Genomic DNA, 18,744 nt, shown 5'->3' on the forward strand with positions numbered 1-18,744 from the left:
AAATTTATGCGAGAGAGCGAGATTTTCAATAAGTTTTTTTTTCGTTTGCGGCATTTCGATGCCACGTTGGTTTCAACTTAAGTACCTTTCACCAAATCGCCAAATTATTTGGACTGGAAAATGATATCAACTTTTCTAAGTAAAAGAAAGCATCTGCATGTTGGAAAGATTTTGAATAGTATATTTGCTGTTTTACCAAAAAATGGGGAAAAAACGTGTACTTTGCCCCTTTTCAAGGTTCTCACAAAAATGTGAGCTGAAATATTGACATTTGTTTTGTTGATTTCTCATAAAATCTCTTAACCTTTAAAAGAAAATACCGAGCCTCCTGCAAGAGTCTAATAATATCTCTAATAATATCTGTTATCAAATTAAAACAAGAATTTAATTCTATCTTTGAAGCCATTCGTTTGTCATACTACCTTTTTTTCCGCTTTATTGTATAAAATATCTTGTCTTCGTGATCAATAATCTGACAAAAGTTTTTTGAACCAAGTTGAAAATACTTTTCAAATATCAAAAAGTTTTTGTCAGGAAAATTGCAATAATTTTTTTCGGTAAGTTTTCGACACTTTTCTTGTCGCCTGAATTCTTTCCACAACTCTTCTGGCGTTGTTTTGTAATTCGCACGTCTCTTTCGTTCAAGTTTTTTCACGTTTCACGATTGACCTGTGACTTCACTCATTCACTGTTCCAACTGAATGAAATGGAATTTATATATCAATATTATGGAGTATAGTAAAAACTAGTTCGAACAAACGGAATCAACGAAGAATCGGTTCAACCTATAGAACCAGAACAGCAAGACTTAAAGCGTCAGGATATCAAACTTTTTAAAATGAATACCAAGTTCTTTCAGTTTTAAGCTTATTATCTTCGAATTTAATCAGCGAAATCATCATGTTTACCAAAATTACAGAAACTGCAGACCAAAATTAAAACAGCTTTAACAACTTTTTGCTCTACATGTTTTACTAGCGGCTTTTTTCTGGTAAAAATTTTTGTATAGTTTTAATTATTTTATTTTTTTTGTTTAGTTTTAATTCTTATAATAGGAGAATTGTAAAAAAAAGCAATGATCACAACTGCAACTGTACATATGAAATACAGTATCTTCAGATCAGTATCTATTATTTGAACGCAACATGGAAATATGAGCAAACTTTTATGTTTAAAACAATCGACTTATGAAACAATTCTTATTTTAAAGAACCAAAAACAGAAGCTGCATGCAACGTAAGAAGGTCCCATTTTTGACCTAAAAGTCATAACACGTACCTGCATGTTACAAAATGCCGAAAGTGTACAGTGTCAGAAGTTCTTTCATACTTAGCCAGAATTTGACGTCCTTAAATTTTCGTCATTTTAAAATGTGCAATTTGCGTATTTTAAACAAGGTTACCTGGCCCTAGAGAAGTCACTTCAAAATTCTGCTTGAACATCTCGAACCGCCACGCGGTTCTCGATAAACGCCAGAAATTCTCAGTTTCTTCAAGCATAGTAATCAAACCTATACATCAAAACAAACTATGTATATGTTGCGGTAGATCAGTTCTTGTCTGGGTTGCACGACCCTGATTGCTAATTAAGTACGTGTTACCTGATCCTGCTTTTTCAAGAATTGCGTATTGCAGGCGAGAATTTCGAAGTTAATTCTGCTGAGTCAAGTTACCTTGCTTAAAAAAAGAATTACGTTTTAAAATGGAAAATGCGAAAATTTATGGCTTTTTATATAGGTACTTTTAGTCTTTCAAATTTTGGCACTATAGACTTTTGGTTTTTCAAACTTGCACGCGCCAGTCTTAATTATTAGTAAGTAGAGTCCACATCAATTATGTGTTAAGATGCAAAACTGGAAACCAGGCGCGACTTGAATTGTTGTTGGGTATCAATTCCTGTTATCTACTGGAGGTCATGTCCTGCAACATGGCAAGCAAACGGGTGGGCAAAACTCCCTAGTGATGTTTTTTTTGCTCCAAGATTCGTTTTCGGCCCCCCTGTAACGGCTGCTCTCCTTGTCTTTCACAAAGAAAGTTTTACACCGCCAAGTTCGTTCTGAGTGGTTACAAAATCTGTCCGGATACTTCGTTTATGCAGTTCGCTTTTGTAACTGTATATCCGCTCTGCTGTACTTACCGTTGCATTAACTATTCAGTTCGTAACTAATGGCTAATCTTAGTTTTTTCAACTATCAATTTGAACTGGATTGCTACAGATCACACAATACGGGATCTCTTTATGTATACCAGTTCAATCCGATAGAAAAAACAAATCGAAGACAAAGATATATGTCTAAGACCTGTTTGTGCAAAAATATTTAAATTTAAACTTAAGTTCGCTTTTGCTGTTTGTACTCACAAGTTGAGAATACCAGAACTTGGGGTTGTAACAGTTGAATTTCAGCTCCAATAATTCGTAGATACAAGACACAGTAACAGAATTTACTGCTCAAGAATAATATTTTGAATACAAGACACAGTAACAACTTACTGCTCAGGAATATTTCTAGTTCAAGACACAGTAACACGTTATTTACTGCTCAAGACAATTTGTTTTGCAATATTTTTGCTGAGTTATACTTTCAGCCGTTTTCTGCGGCTACTACGTTGAGTTCTGTGTGTTGCTTTTTGTTATTTCCCCCTTTTCTCTTTTTTCTCACGTGACAAACTGTAACTAGAACTAGAACTATAACTATAACTATTAAATGACTAAGACAACAGAAAGTATTTTGTTTCTATTTTCCCCGCCTATGCAAGCTTGTTATTCCTTAAGCTAAGCTCCAACATCGCCGGCCCTGTTTTCCTTCGTGAAAACATCATCGTCACTTGGTAGCACTGGAGCGAGCTTCACTACTGGTCTCTTGTAGTATCCATCTTTTGTTTGAATCGTTGCTGATCGAATTGTTCGGTCAGTACCCTCCATAGTTTCTATTACTTGACCAAGTTTGTAATATCCTCGTTTATCACTGTCTTCGACCAACCAAACGAGATCACCTTTGTTCGGAATTCTGTTTGATTCACAATTCCATTTTTGTCGATTGTTCAATGTTGGCAGATACTCTTTTCTGAATCTGTCCCAGATGAGATCGGAGTACGCTTATGTTTGTCGGAAGAGCTTTCTATGATTAACAATCTCTTCTGCGCATGGTAGGTATGGTAAACAAACATTTTTGTTGCCAAGCAGCAAGTGGTTTGGAGTAATAGATTCCAAATCATTTACATCCGAACTGACTGGTGTCAAGGGTCTTGCATTCAACATCTGCTCAACAAGACACATTGTTGTTGAAAGAACATCTTCTATATTTGATCGGTTCCCCAACACTGCGTACATTGCTTTCTTGCAACTTCTGACCAGTCTCTCCCACACTCCTTTGAAGTGAGGTGCGGCAGGTGGGTTGAACTTCCATCTGATTCCTTGTTGAACCAAATGTTCTTCAATTCTTTCTTTGTTCCATGCTGCGACATACTCTTTGAACTCCCGGTCTGCTCCAACGAAGTTGGTCCCGTTGTCACTGATCATTTTTATGGGTTTGCCTCTTCGAGCTATGAACCGCATAATTGCATTTAGACAACTGTCAGTGTCCAACTTTGGAACTATCTCTATATGTACGGCTCGTACGGTTAGACATGTGAACAAACAACACCATCGTTTTTCATTTCTGCGCCCAATTTTAACTGTAAACGGGCCAAAGTAGTCTATTCCAACATTCGCAAAAGCGGTTGAAGCATTAAGCCTTTCTGTCGGTAACTCGGCCATCACTGGAGTCATTGTTTGTGCTCTTCCCTTTCGACATCTAATGCATTTGTTTTTGATCGATCTGAAAGCATTTCGTATGCCTAGGATCCAGAATTTCTGCTGAACTAAGTTTCTGACATGTTCAGTACCTTCGTGATTACTTTTCTTATGTTCATTTCGCAAGAATAATTCAACTACATGGTGCTTCCAATGTGACAGTATTGGATGCTTGGTTTCGAAGTTCAATTGACTTTTACCTATTCTGCCTTGGGCACGAATCAGTCCCTGCTGGTCTATGAATGGTGAAAACTGGAGGATTTTGCTGTTTTTTGGAAATTCCTTTTCAGTCTTGAGAGATTTAATCTCTTCAGCAAACTGTTCTTGCTGCAATAGTCTGAAGATGCCTGCTTGTGCACCCTCTCTTTCTTCAACACTTAGTGTTTTTGTTGCCGGTTTATGTTTTTTGAATACGCGCTGTACGTATGCCATTGTATTTACAAGTCGATTGAAATTGCTGAATCGCTCCCACTGAATCATCAGCTTCCTCTCTTCAACCTTTGCTGAGAAGACCATCTGATCGTTCTGTTCGTCTGAAGCAAATGTTAATTTCACTTGTTCAGGCCATTCGTTCTCTCGTTGCTTCAACCAGGCCGGCCCAGTGAGCCATTCGCTTCTCTTAAGTTCGTCAACATTGATCCTCGTGTCCCGATGTCAGCTGGATTGTTAATACCACTCACATGATTCCACTGTGAAACATTAGTTGTATCCAAAATCTCAGCTACTCTGTTTGCAACAAACACCTGTTGCTTACGGTGGGAGCTGTGAATCCATTGCAGAACAGTAGTGGAGTCTGTCCAGAAGTTGCAACTTTGAATCTTCGATTCGTGTTCCTTCACTATCTGTTCTTTAAGTCTCACCGCCATCACTGCTGCTTGTAGTTCTAAGCGTGGTATGGAAAGGTGTCGCAACGGTGCGACTCTGCACTTTCCGATTACAAATGCTAAGTCTGCTGAGTATTCTTTGGGCTTTGAACGTAGGTATGCCACTGCGCACATTGTATCTTCAGATGCGTCGGCAAACACATGAAGTTCCCATTTGTCCTTGGCTGCGCTGAAGTATCTTCTATCAATGCTGGTTTCTGCTACTTCTGGAAGCTGCGCCTTCCACTTCACAAACTCTTCATCTTCGTTAGCTTCTACTGAGTTGTCCCAATGTTGTCCATTTTTGGTCCAGATGCTCTTCAGGAGTCGTCTCATATGGACACTGAATGGTGCAAACAGTCCAAGAGGATCAAACACTGAAGAAACTAGAGATAAGATCTTCCTTTGGGTGATTGGGGTCTCAACTTCTTTGCTTGTACCTCTACAAACCTGTAGACTATCATCGGTAATCGTCCACTGAAGCCCAAGCACTGATGACCCTTCCTGGCCGGGTTCTACTTCAACCTGCTTGGTTTTGCTGATTGATCTTAAGTCCTCCGGGATTGCGTTGGTTACCAAGTCGCTATTGGTGATCCACTTCTTCAGTTCAAATCCATGTTTTGAGAGAAGAGGTTGCAGTTGTTTGAAAACTTTGATTGCTTCTTCAGGTGTTTCGACTGACTTGATGAAATCGTCCATGTAGAAGTTGTTTTGGATTGCTTTAGGGAACTCGTCCTCGTTATCAATCGCTACTCGCTTCAGAGCGTAGTTGGCACATGTTGGTGAACTCTTTGCTCCGAAAACATGACGCTGATACTCGTAAATTTGCACAGGTTCGTTCATTGTTGGTCGCCACAGGAATCTCAAGCAGCTTTTATCCCGTTCAGGAACTTGCACTTGCAGAAACATTGATTCAATATCTGCGGTTAGGGCAATTGGTCCTTCTCGAAATCTGAATATTGTTCCGATCAATCCGTGCAGTAGATCGGGTCCGGCTAACAACTTGTCATTTAGGCATACATCCTTGTATTTCGCTGCAGCGTTGCAAACACGGCGAACTTTACCCGGTTTGTTGGGGTTTAGTACTGGATGATGTGGCAAATACCATTCTCTTCCGAAAGTGCCTTTGACTTCCGATTTACCAAGGATCTTCACAAATCCCTTTTCAACATCTGTATCAATTGACTGTTGATACAATTCTTTTAAATTTGGGTCTCTTTGGAACCTTCGTTCCAGTGAGTAGAGCTGACCAAGGGCTGAGCCGTAGTTGTTTGGAAGACTGGGTTCTGGTTCATTCCAGAGCATGCCCACTTCGTACCGCTCGCCTGTAAACTTTGTAGTGCTCTCTAGAAACTTCTGAGCTTGTTGCTCTTTCTTTGATTGACTTACAACATTTATTTTGGAAGCATAAGTTTCTATGTCCAACCATGATTGGATATTTTCTGCCACTTTCACATCTTCTGTGAAGGCAAAATGACAAACATTTTGACTTTTCTTGCCTGTCATGGGACCACTGACTACCCATCCTAATTCTGTTAAGACGGCGAAAGGCTCACTTCGTGTTCCAATCTTATAGTCCAATGGACGTTGAATTTCGTAGGCATCTTGTCCAAGTTTGATGCCTACTTCCATCAGGTTGAATGTTCTGTTAGTGAGAACGTTCAGGTGTCTGAATTTATTCTTCAGTTCCTTGTTATCATATGTTGTGTTTCCCAACGAGATTGATGGGTGTGCAAACGCTTCAATTGAATGCACCTTTGAATGTAGTCCCTTTATTGTGATAGGAACCTTCTCTGTCCTCAAATCTTGCGTCCCGTGTATGCCAGCTATGTTCAAGGTAACGTCCGTGCCTTTGGTTTGTAGTTGATTCTTGACACTTTGGTCGATGAATGAAACTGTTGACCCACTATCGAGGAAAGCATAGGTAGTCAGCCTGTTACCACCACTCTGAACCGATACCGGAACTATTTGAAGAAAACTAGTAACTTGGTTACTCTGGTTGATTGTTGCTGCGCTTACGTTAACTGCGTGACTACAATCGTCCATTCGGTTTTCTGAGTGTAGCAGTCTGTTGTGCTTTTTGGTACATCCATTTATACCGCACGGGTGGACTTTACAATCTTTGATTGCATGCCCTTTCCCCAGACATCCATAACATAAGCGTTCTTTTCTCACTGCCACGTATCGATCATTCACACTCATATTTTTGAATGACGGACAGTTCCAAATTTTATGAGTGCCATCGGCTAATGGACACTGATCGCTTTGCGTTTGCTTGGTTTCTTGCAGGTTTGAACTTGCACTGAAGTTCGATGTCTTCGAGAATCGTTTTTCTCTATTTGTGTTGTGTCTGTCTTCTTCTTTGCGTTCCCCTTTAAACGCTGAAAACCCTTCATGCACGAATGCCATTCGTGATAGCCATTTTTCAAACATGATTAGATCAGGCCAGTCCTCGTCTTTGTCATCGACGTAGAACCACCATTTTTCTTTAAGAACTTGAGGTAGCTTATCAACTGCCATGTACAATGTCGAACTTGATTGCAAATCACCAATGTGTTTGTACTCTTTGAGCACGTTCACGAAGTTAGATACAATAACAGAAAAATTAATCAGGCTGGTTGAATCATGAGGTTTCACTTGATTAGCTTTTCGTAGGCTCTCGAGCTGCGCATCTATAATTACATGCGGTCTTCCAAATTTTCTTTCTAAAATGTTCCAGGCAGCATTATAAAACTGTCCAGAATAGCCCATTCCCGAGATTGCAGATTTTGCTTTGCCTGTTAGCAGTGTCTTCAAATGGCTCATTTTCTCTGAGTCGAGAATCATGCGTTTATCTACTGTTGCTATGAACATGCTAGACCACTCAGGCCACTCCAGCGGGTTTCCGTCAAAATTTTTCAACCTCAATTTTGGTAAACTACTGCTTGAATGTCCAGTGTTGTAGTGCCTTCCAGCTATCGGCGATATATCCCGCTCTTCAGCACTTGCTGAGCGTTCGCGAGAGTTTGGGTACCATGGGTAATGCCTCTGCTTATTCCGTTCAGGGCTGACGTCAAAGCGAGCTCTTGGTCGAATTGGCGTTTGCGTGTCGTTCATCGAATTCGCCCACTCCGAGACATCTCTCCCTTTTGGGGTCCAACTGAAAGGTGACTTGTCACGCGCCTTAGTCGATTGAGAACGTAAGTCATCTTTCTCCAATGCTGTTCTTTGCAATTGGCGCTCTAAGTCTCGCTCTTTTTCCCGAAGCTGATGTTGCATCTCTAGTTCTTTCATTTGCATTTCTAGATCCAACCTCTTTCGATCAAATTGTGCTCGTTCGATTTGCAACTTTGCTTCAAATTCAATTTCAAATTCCTTCATTCGTTCTTCAACCCGACGTTTCACTGAAGATGCTTCCGAAGCGTTTTCTGTATCCTGGTTGATTGTCCGTGTAACCGTATTCGTCGTTGCATTGCTTGTGTTACCATGGTTTTGGTTAAACTCTGGAATTCCAACGTTTTGTTCTAATTGATGCACATTATTCGCAGGCGGTTGCTCTTCATTGGCATGAAGAGTTGACTGGCTTTGCTGGCTTGACATTTTTGTCTCTCCGTGGATATACGGTAACCACTCTGCGTTCAAATATTGAAAGTATTTTTCTCTCTCAAGTTTGCGTTTTAAAGAAATATCTGGGTCTCGGAGAGTCTCAGCTTTCTTATTCACGAGTTTTTGAATGCTGTCTTCCAATTGCAGTATCTGCTGATAGAGAGTCTTGAGCTTGCTTGGTCGATCTCGATTATCAATGAGCTCAAAACCTTCCTCCTGTTTCTAAATCCACTTGTTTCGCAAGTTGTTGATCTGTCGATCCAAAACGCTTTGACTCTGTGACGGAGTCACTTCTCGTGTACTTCGGGACTGCAGCTTGAACCTCTACAGCTCCTTTATTTGTTTGCTTTAATTTAGTTTTGCTTTTCAACGTTCCTATTTGCTTTGCCTAATTGGCTTTGCGTTGTTGAAATGCTCGTTGGGTTTTGTTCTCGTTCGTCGATGACTTCGTCACTTCGACTGTGGGGTTGGACAGCAGTAAGCGAAATCATCATGTTTACCAAAATTGCAGAAACTGTCGACCAAAATTAAAACAGCTTTAACAACTTTTTGCTCTACATGTTTTACTAGCGGCTTTTTTCTGGTAAAAATTTTTGTATAGTTTTAATTATTTTATTTTTTTTGTTTAGTTTTAATTCTTATAATAGGAGAATTGTAAAAAAAAGCAATGATCACAACTGCAACTGTACATATGAAACACAGTATCTTCAGATCAGTATCTATTATTTGAACGCAACATGGAAATATGAGCAAACTTTTATGTTTAAAACAATCGACTTATGAAACAATTCTTATTTTAAAGAACCAAAAACAGAAGCTGCATGCAACGTAAGAAGGTCCCATTTTTGACCTAAAAGTCATAACACGTACCTGCATGTTACAAAATGCCGAAAGTGTACAGTGTCAGAAGTTCTTTCATACTTAGCCAGAATTTGACGTCCTTAAATTTTCGTCATTTTAAAATGTGCAATTTGCGTATTTTAAACAAGGTTACCTGGCCCTAGAGAAGTCACTTCAAAATTCTGCTTGAACATCTCAAACCGCCACGCGGTTCTCGATAAACGCCAGAAATTCTCAGTTTCTTCAAGCATAGTAATCAAACCTATACATCAAAACAAACTATAAATATGTTGCGGTAGATCAGTTCTTGTCTGGGTTGCACGACCCTGATTGCTAATTAAGTACGTGTTACCTGATCCTGCTTTTTCAAGAATTGCGTATTGCAGGCGAGAATTTCGAAGTTAGTTCTGCTGAGTCAAGTTACCTTGCTTAAAAAAAGAATTACGTTTTAAAATGGAAAATGCGAAAATTTATGGCTTTTTATATAGGTACTTTTAGTCTTTCAAATTTTGGCACTATAGACTTTTGGTTTTTCAAACTCGCACGCGCCAGTCTTAATTATTAGTAGGTAGAGTCCACATCAATTATGTGTTAAGATGCAAAACTGGAAACCAGGCGCGACTTGAATTGTTGTTGGGTATCAATTCCTGTTATCTACTGGAGGTCATGTCCTGCAACATGGCAAGCAAACGGGTGGTCAAAACTCCCTAGTGATGTTTTTTTTGCTCCAAGATTCGTTTTCGGCACCCCTGTAACGGCTGCTCTCCTTGTCTTTCACAAAGAAAGTTTTACACCGCCCAGTTCGTTCTGAGTGGTTACAAAATCTGTCCGGATACTTCGTTTATGCAGTTCGCTTTTGTAACTGTACATCCGCTCTGCTGTACTTACCGTTGCATTAACTATTCAGTTCGTAACTAATGGCTAATCTTAGTTTTTTTCAACTATCAATTTGAACTGGATTGCTACAGATCACACAATACGGGATCTCTTTATGTATACCAGTTCAATCCGATAGAAAAAACAAATCGAAGACAAAGATATATGTCTAAGACCTGTTTGTGCAAAAATATTTAAATTTAAACTTAAGTTGGCTTTTGCTGTTTGTACTCACAAGTTGAGAACACCAGAAGTTGGGGTTGTAACAGTTGAATTTCAGCTCCAATAATTCGTAGATACAAGACACAGTAACAGAATTTACTGCTCAAGAATAATATTTTGAATACAAGACACAGTAACAACTTACTGCTCAGGAATATTTCTAGTTCAAGACACAGTAACACGTTATTTACTGCTCAAGACATTTTGTTTTGCAATATTTTTGCTGAGTTATACTTTCAGCCATTTTCTGCGGCTACTACGTTGAGTTCTGTGTGTTGCTTTTTGTTATTTCCCCCTTTTCTCTTTTTTCTCACGTGACAAACTGTAACTAGAACTAGAACTATAACAATAACTATTAAATGACTAAGACAACAGAAAGTGTTTTGTTTCTATTTTCCCCGCCTATGCAAGCTTGTTATTCCTTAAGCTCAGCTCCAACAAATTTTGGCACTATAGACTTTTGGTTTTTCAAACTTGCACGCGCCAGTCTTAATTATTAGTAAGTAGAGTCCACATCAATTATGTGTTAAGATGCAAAACTGGAAACCAGACGCGACTTGAATTGTTGTTGGGTATCAATTCCTGTTATCTACTGGAGGTCATGTCCTGCAACATGGCAAGCAAACGGGTGGGCAAAACTCCCTAGTGATTTTTTTTTGCTCCAAGATTCGTTTTCGGCCCCCCAGTTAGCGTTTCTAATAGCCGCTGTCAGCCTCTCAAACGGCTATTATTTAGGCGCTCTCCTTTTTACAATTGAAAGAATTTTTACAATTCAAAGAATTTGAATTGTAATGGCGCGCTGTCTTTTTTACGACTCGAAGAGGAGTATTGGCGAATTCCGTTTTTTAAATCAATTTTTTTGGAGTGAAATTTGAAGCAGGAAATGAAACACGTGAGGAGTGAATTTGGAGTGATTTGGTTACTGAACAAAATAAAGAGTAGAGCAAAAAGAGAGTGGTTTTTTGTTCATATCGCTGTTTTCAAGAGAGCGAGAAATTGAGGCGTGAAAAAAATTCAGTAAGCAAGCAAAATTTTTGTTCACGTGCGGCATTTTAAAGATGTTTTTTTATTTTTTTTGTTAGAAGGTTTCGTTATGATTTTGTTTTAATTTCAGGCTTGTTTCGGGAGTGGTTTGAAAGTTTCTGGATGTTCATCTGAGTTTTATGCTAATTCGGAGGTTTTTCATGTATTTTGCTGTTTTTCTGGCTAATTTTTGCGGTTTTTTGACGATTGTTTTGTTTCACTGGCTCAAATGGGTATTGAATAATCCCTTCTATTTGATCGAATTTTAGATAACAATTGGGTACAGTTTTGTGAAATTGAATCATTTATTTGTTGAGAAACAAGACAAAAATTGGCGAAAATGGGAACCATTCTTCTTAATTTTTTGCATTTTTTCGGTTTTTTTTCAGTTTTTCAGACCAGTTTCTTAAACCATTATGACTTGCCTATTGATTTGCGAGCATCTGGATACCCTATTGGCAGAAACTAATTTTCTTTGGGATTTATATACTTTTGTAATATTGATTAATTAATTAACTTTTTCCCGTTTTTTAGTGCAAGTTGTTTTTAAGAGCTTTTTTTCATAATTTGGCCTCAAGTATTAAAAAAATCCTATAAATGGTTTTAGTAAGTACTAGTTGTGTCGATGAAGTAATTTTGGCAGAGATAGTTATTTCAGGATCTCAATTTATAACACAATTTGATTAGATTTTTTATCATATTTTAACAGATTTGATTTTATTGTTTATACTTTTTTATTTAATGGTTTTGATTCAAGATAAGGATAAATTAGTAAACGGGATAAACAGGTAGCGCCCAGCGGGCATTAAGTGCTCTTAGAGCCTTTCAGCTCACTAGTCTTCAAGTACGCGATTCACAGAATGTATTTCGGAGACTTATACTTATGGTGCAAAGGGTGGTTCTTAGAGATTGACTCCCCCACTGTTGCCACCCCATCGAACCCCCCCCCCGGTTACGCCCCTTCAGTTAAACTAAAGCTAGCCTAACTAAAGCGTGCCTAGCTGTTAACGAAGCCAAACTGTCGCCGGTCGTTTGAGAGCAATTTGTCCGACGTTAGCCGGTTATGTTTTATATTTTTTGATCTGATTTTTAGAAAGGATTTTCTCAATTCTTTCGTTTTACCTTCTAGGTCTAGTTGTTTGTTTAGTCAATGAAAATTCCATGAATCGTATGTCAGGGATTGTCCTGCTATGTTTCTTCAATTCGTTTTACCTTTTGATCACGTTTCCGTTTTACATAAGTCGCGATTTTCACGTTTAATACTGACACACTGTTTCAACTAAATGTATTCAAAATTCTTTCACGCATTGAATTACGCAATGTATTGAAAACATTCAATTTCAAAAGAGCAAAATCAAAATCAAAAGAAACGGGATAAACCGATAGAGCCCGGGCATTAAGTCATAGTGCATTAGGTTATCAAAGTTTATTAGAGCGATTGCTAGCTGATATTAGTATTCAATTTAGAGGCTGAAGTATTGGTTTAGAATCTAATTGAAACTGCTGTTGACTTATTAATAGCCACCCTCATCTTCTCGGCCGGCTATTTTAGCGCTCCTATTTTTTAAAATTCAAAGAATTTGAATTGTATTGGGGCGCTGTCTTTTTTTTAAGATCTTCACACATTTTCATGATTTTTGAAGTCAAATTGGAGTAGTGATTATGGTCACGCCGAAACAATAAATGGAGCGAAAAAGCGAGTTGTTTTGCAGCGTGAATTTTTTTCGCTCTAATTTTAAAGTAGATTGAGAAAACGGTGTTTGAACAAAAATTCGGTTTCTCGGTAGTGGTTTTTTGTTCACATGCGGCTTTTTTTTGTTCACACTCTGATTTTTACTGTTTTTTTCGATTTTTCGGATCGGGTTTTTTTCTAAATGGTTTTACCAATCCATTCAAAGCCATTCTAGGCCGAGTTTTTTTTGGAATTGAATTTTCATTTCTCGCTAGTGGGTTTTTTTTCACATGCGGCATTTTGACATTGTTTTTCTGTTTTTTTTCTTACTATTTTCTAATTTTTTTAAAATGGTTTTCTCAATTCACTCATAGTCCATTCTAGGTTTAGTTGTTCTGTTGAGTCAATGAAAATTCTTTGAATTGTACGTGAAGACTTGTCCTGCTATGTTTTTTTTTACTTCGTCGAAAAAAAAATGTTTCGCTTTACCTCATTTTGCCGCTTTTTCAACATTTTGCGTGAAATCTTTTTGACTTCTCTAGGCTAGTTTCTCTCTTCTCTCATTCTGCTTAAAGTGAATTTGACCATCAGTTGCTCAGCAAAGCAATTCAAAATGAACAGAGTCAGTATAAAAAATTGAAGTCAGAAGTAGAAACGGGATAAACCCATAAAGCCCAATTTTAGATACCCGCTATTTGAACGTCGTTCCTATAAGTCTTAGTTACCATCTCTAAAGCTTATTGATTTTGATAGTAGCCCCTGTAGCCTCTCTCTAAGAAACAGAAGTACGTTATGTTCAGCTACGAAATGCCATCAAAATAAATCGGACTTAAAAATGTTTTTGTACAAAAATCTTTTTTTTCAATATCTTCTATTCTTTCAATCCCAATCATGCTTATTGGAATCAACGGCGGCTATTTTCCGGCAATCTGCCGGGTATGTTTTCATCAACTGAACGTTCAGAGTTGTCAGAAAGAATGATTCCTAGTAATTTTCATAGCACACGTGTGCAGACGGAATACACCGCTGATGTCCTAAATGTTTGCACTTGATGCTCGAAATATGACTTGAACTGGCAAGAATGGTTTATTCTGTCGCCAAAAACATCTTACAAGTAAAGCAACCAGTTTTGTACAACAGACGACTATTTTGAGCTTTAGAAGCGTGTATTGTTAACCATATGCCCTGTAAGACCGACAGATTGTCCTAGAGTACCGACAAACTTCACTAAATAGCGGGCTGTTATTTCAGTTAAGTTAGTTGTTGACTGTCCACTAAGGCGAGAGGGGTCTTTCCCATTATAGCCCCCTCAGCTTACTGGTCAGATAACCTATAGCCCCCCCCCCCCCCCCCCCCCCAATCATGGTAAATATACCATAATGGGGGGCTATATTTTCATGGGGGGCTATAATGGGAAAGACCCGGCGAGAGAAGCAAAAACTAAAATATTTTTTCTGGTAGAAAATAGAAAAGTTGGGCACTATTTGTGACGTATAATATTATATACATCCTCTCAAGGTTTGTTATATAGAGGAACCTTATAGTTGTTAAATTATTATTCGCTTTTGGGTGTAAAAATTATGTTTACAAAAGAGAAATACGAGAAACCATTTTTCAGATTTAAAAAAAACAGCAATTATATGTGACGTAAACATGCATGCTTAATTCGTTCATAAGTCGAATGGAGAGGGAGCCGATAATGCCCAGTTGGGCCATCGATTTATTCAAGGCGGAAGCCGGAGACGCTCTCATGGTTTATGGAGCCTGGATGCAGGTACACTTGTTTCAAAACACCCCCCACCCCCCAAAAACGCAGATTTTTTTCACTCCATCTGTTGGAACTTTTCAACATTCGTAATTGCTTGAGTACCTGGTAGACAATTGCCTCAAACTACTCGATGTTATATTACACATACTCAAGATTTCAAGATTTGCAGATACGCCGACGATTCAGATGAGTTCTGATTGGTCCAGAATTTCTCGCTCTCTAATTGTATTCAATAATTGCCTCTTAAATTGTTTTTGCACATTTAAAAAAAAGCAGACGTATGAAAAGATTTTTGCTCGGCACATGAAAAGACCATGCTGGACTTCAACTAAAAAGCTCGACTGTGTAACTTTGGCCAATATCGACCCACCCCCCCCCCACCCCCACTAGACTAGGTCTGGACTAGGGCCCTCTTATGCAACAGGGAAGGCGATTTTTGAAGCATTCAATCTTTTTTCAACCAAAATACGGGTAGCATGATCAACAAGATGGTTGGATCAGAGATCAAAGTTTGCATGTTCACAAAAAAATTGCACGCGTTTCTTAGGTCGCACGATTATCTCATCAGATGTCGCTTGTGTCATGCGAGGTCAAAGTAGGCAGAAAAGGTCAAAAATAGACATTAAGAGGGTATTATCAATTGAACATTAAAACCAATCAAATCAAAACGGTACACAATTTACGAGAAAGAATACCTGCATACTATTAAAAACTCACCATGGGCTGTTAAAACTCTAATTACCTAGTGCCCTAAACGCGCGTACAAGGGTCCAAACAATCTGTTAGCAAATGCACAAATAGTTAACTATAGCGTGTCCCATAACGTTGAAATAATCGAAAGTTTCAAAAGCCACAGATTAGAGTTCAAAGGTCAAAGTTCAAATTTAAAACACATAGAAAAAATGGATGAATGAAAACTTAATGGAGAAAACGTTGACATTCAAATGAACACAATGGTGCTCAATTGCACGCTTTTGGCGTTTTTCGGACGTTCGCTTATTTCAACTTTATGGGACAGACTATAGTCAGTCCCATAAAGTTGCAACGCTATCGAACGTTTCAAAGGTCAAAGTTCAAATTTAAAACATGCAGATATCTAGCAAAACACTGCCCATTTGCATGCCCCGAGCTTTTCGAACGTTCGCTTGCGTTGCAACTTTATGGGACTTACTATATACATACATGAGAAAAACCACTTCGACAAAAGAAGTTAAAACTTAACTTAGCAAAATCTGCAAAAATTCGCAAATTTTTGCTCGCACAAATAAACGCATTTTCAAAATTAGCGAAATTGAGCATTTAAAAACCAAATGAGCATCTAAACCGTCAAACCCTTTGGCTGACAACTGGCTTCGACTCGACAAATTTTAGTAAGCTACGATCCTCATATTCGTGTTAATTCTTTAGAATCTTACTTCCGGTAATGAACGGAATCCGAACTCGTGCAAGTCAGTGTCTGTCACAAATTGTTCCAATGCAGTGATAGAAAAAGACAAGGTTTGAATGAGCGCTCTGTTGTGATGCAAGATCTTAACGAGAAAATGCTTCAGTAATGCTTATTGAAAAACTATTGATTCGGTAAAAGACAATGAGAGTTATTGATGTGCACTTGTAACTTATCATGCGCGAATTCTTGAAGCAAAACAGAAGCTAACTCTGTAAGTTTCTAAATTCTTAAATTCAGTTTCTGAATTCAAAGGTGCAGTTTAACTGCTCTCAAGCTAAGTTCGTAGCAATTATTGTAAACGTGTTAGTCTTATTTATGCATGCTAGAAGGTCGAGAGAGAACAACCTAAAGTAAATTGTGCACGAGATAATCTGGACATAGCCTGACAAGAAGCTCTACTTGTTCAACGTATATTTGACTAGAAAATAAGCCTCGAGGAACAAAAAAGAACGTAAGAACGGGTTATAAGAGATGCCCATATTCGAGAGCTTAAGACCAGTTGGTGTAAATGGGTAGCACATTAGGCTTGCAAGTAAGAGACGCTGGTTCGAGTTCAGTACTGGTCCTTTTTCACAGTGGTTTCATCTGCATAGAACCCCTAACAGGTTATGGGCCCAGACCGTAGTCTCTGAGCTTAACCGCAGAATAGACAAGATAGTTAGAAACTGCGAAAAAAGATTATGCGCAACTTAAAGGCGAGTGTTAAAAGGTTGAGAGAAAACAACCGAATGTATACTGCGCATAAGATCAGCTTGACAAGCAGCTCTACTTTTTCAAAGTATACTTGGCTAGAGAAATGAAACCTTAAGGGACAAGAAAGAACGTGAGAACGGGTTATAAGAGATTCCCAAGTTCGAGATCTTAAGAGCAGGTGGTATAAATGTGTAGCACACTAGCCTTGCAAGTACGAGATACTGGTTCGCATCCAATACTGGTCCATTTTCACACTAGTTGTACCTGCATAGAGCCCCCAACAATGCAAAATTTTCGCTTGACCATTTTTGCGCTTTTCTACAGAAAATTTTTTGACTTCTCAAATGACTTTTTCACGCTTTCGTTCTTCATTTTTGAGTGATCTCGATTGCTCTCACTTCGAAGCTTGTTGCTAAAATAAAATCGATTGCAGCAGAGGACGAAAAAGGGCCTGATAGACGAGTGGGCAGTGCTGCTGGTGAGAGATTGGGAGATCCATGGTTCGATTCCCGGTGTGGTCAACAATTTTCGCACACATAAAAAAATTATCTAGGCCTCAGCCCCTGAATTAAATTGCATCGCTGGTATTTTGAGAGCAATTCTTCTGACATTAGTCGGTTTATTTTCTGGTATGAAGAGAGAGAAATACAGTTTGAAACTTTATGGTGAAACAAATTTGAAGAATTCATAAGTAGGCGCGTATTTATCTGCCACATTGTTGCAATACGTCAAAGAATTTTGAAGTCTCCTTCTGAAGAACAAATTAAGAGGCCGAACAAAAATCAGTGTTATCTTCTCAGGCACTACGTGTATACCACATTTGTATATCAGTTACAATTGGGTATAGTGGCATTGGGTATATTGACCTGACACCTTGTATATCACCTAGGCAGCTTAGATCTGTCTGTGTTTTTTAATCGCTCTCAAACGAAGTTTGTAGCAATTATATTAGTCCTGTGGGTCTTTTTCATGCGATTTTCCGCTTGACCGATTTTTCGTCTGACGCTTTTGACTTTTCGTCCTCAAAAACGAGATAAACAGGTAGCGCCCAGCGGGCATTAAGTGCTCTTAGAGCCTTCAACTGTTTCAGCTCAAACTGTTCTGGAGACTTATACCTATGGTGTGAAGGGCTGTTCTTAGAGGTTGAAGACACCCCACCCCCGCTGTTCCACTGTTACCCCCCCCCCCCCCACTATTGCCCCCACCACTCCCCCACCGGCGCTGTTGCCCCCCACCCCACTGTTGCCCAACCCCCCTCCCTCCCCTTCAGCCCCAGTGCATCCCCCCTCTCAAGTAATCTCCTCTAGGGTTTTATAATATGTTACTGCTTAGTTTCTAATGGTAGTGCAATTGTTTCAACAATTTTAACAACACGAATTTTAGCATTTGACAAAACGTGCAAATTTTTTCATTTTTTTCATTTATTTTTCATTATTCAACTCTTTCCGGACGCAAGGGGCAGAAAACTTCCTTAGGGTTTTGATACAAAGTTACTGAAAATTTTTTTATTTGCCATGTAATAGCTTTCAATTTTTTAATATGACAAGTTTAAGCAATTTTGTTTTTATAAAACCTGCCTTTTTTTTAATGTTTTTTGAAATTTTTGCCTATTTTAGGTTTTTCCGGTATCAAGAGCCAGCAAATCTCCTGCAGGGTTTGGTAATAGGTTGCTGCTTTGCTTCTAGTGGTAACAGATTGGTATTCAGCGTTATAACATCACGTACTTTGGCAATTTTTGATGAAACTTGCAATTTTCTTCAAATTTAAAAATTTATTGTTATTATCTAAGTTTTCAGTAGTCCCAGGAGACGGGAAGTCTCCTAGAGCGTTTGATAATAGAGTATTGAAAATTTTCATTGTCCATGGAATGGTTTTCATCATTTTATTACAAATTTTAGCAAAATTTTGATAAAACTTGCAATTCTTTTTCAAATTTTTTGAAATGTTTGTCAGTTTTTAAGTT

The 18,744-nt window shown here is 38.5% G+C and overlaps 1 protein-coding gene across 1 annotated transcript in view; it reads left to right on the top strand.

The window, feature by feature from the left end:
• Nucleotides 1-18,744, top strand: part of LOC142351638 (uncharacterized) — a 53,248-nt gene that overhangs the window by 32,567 nt on the left and 1,937 nt on the right. Inside the window, exons 5-6 of the mRNA XM_075403776.1 lie at nt 1,111-1,169; nt 14,551-14,647. Coding sequence (XP_075259891.1) covers nt 1,111-1,169; nt 14,551-14,647 — 156 coding nt within the window. The remainder of the gene's footprint in view (nt 1-1,110; nt 1,170-14,550; nt 14,648-18,744) is intronic.

Source organism: Convolutriloba macropyga, chromosome 13 (genome assembly GCF_964194025.1).
Source record: "Convolutriloba macropyga chromosome 13, txConMacr16.3, whole genome shotgun sequence".
Classification (NCBI taxonomy): Eukaryota; Metazoa; Xenacoelomorpha; order Acoela; family Convolutidae; genus Convolutriloba; species Convolutriloba macropyga.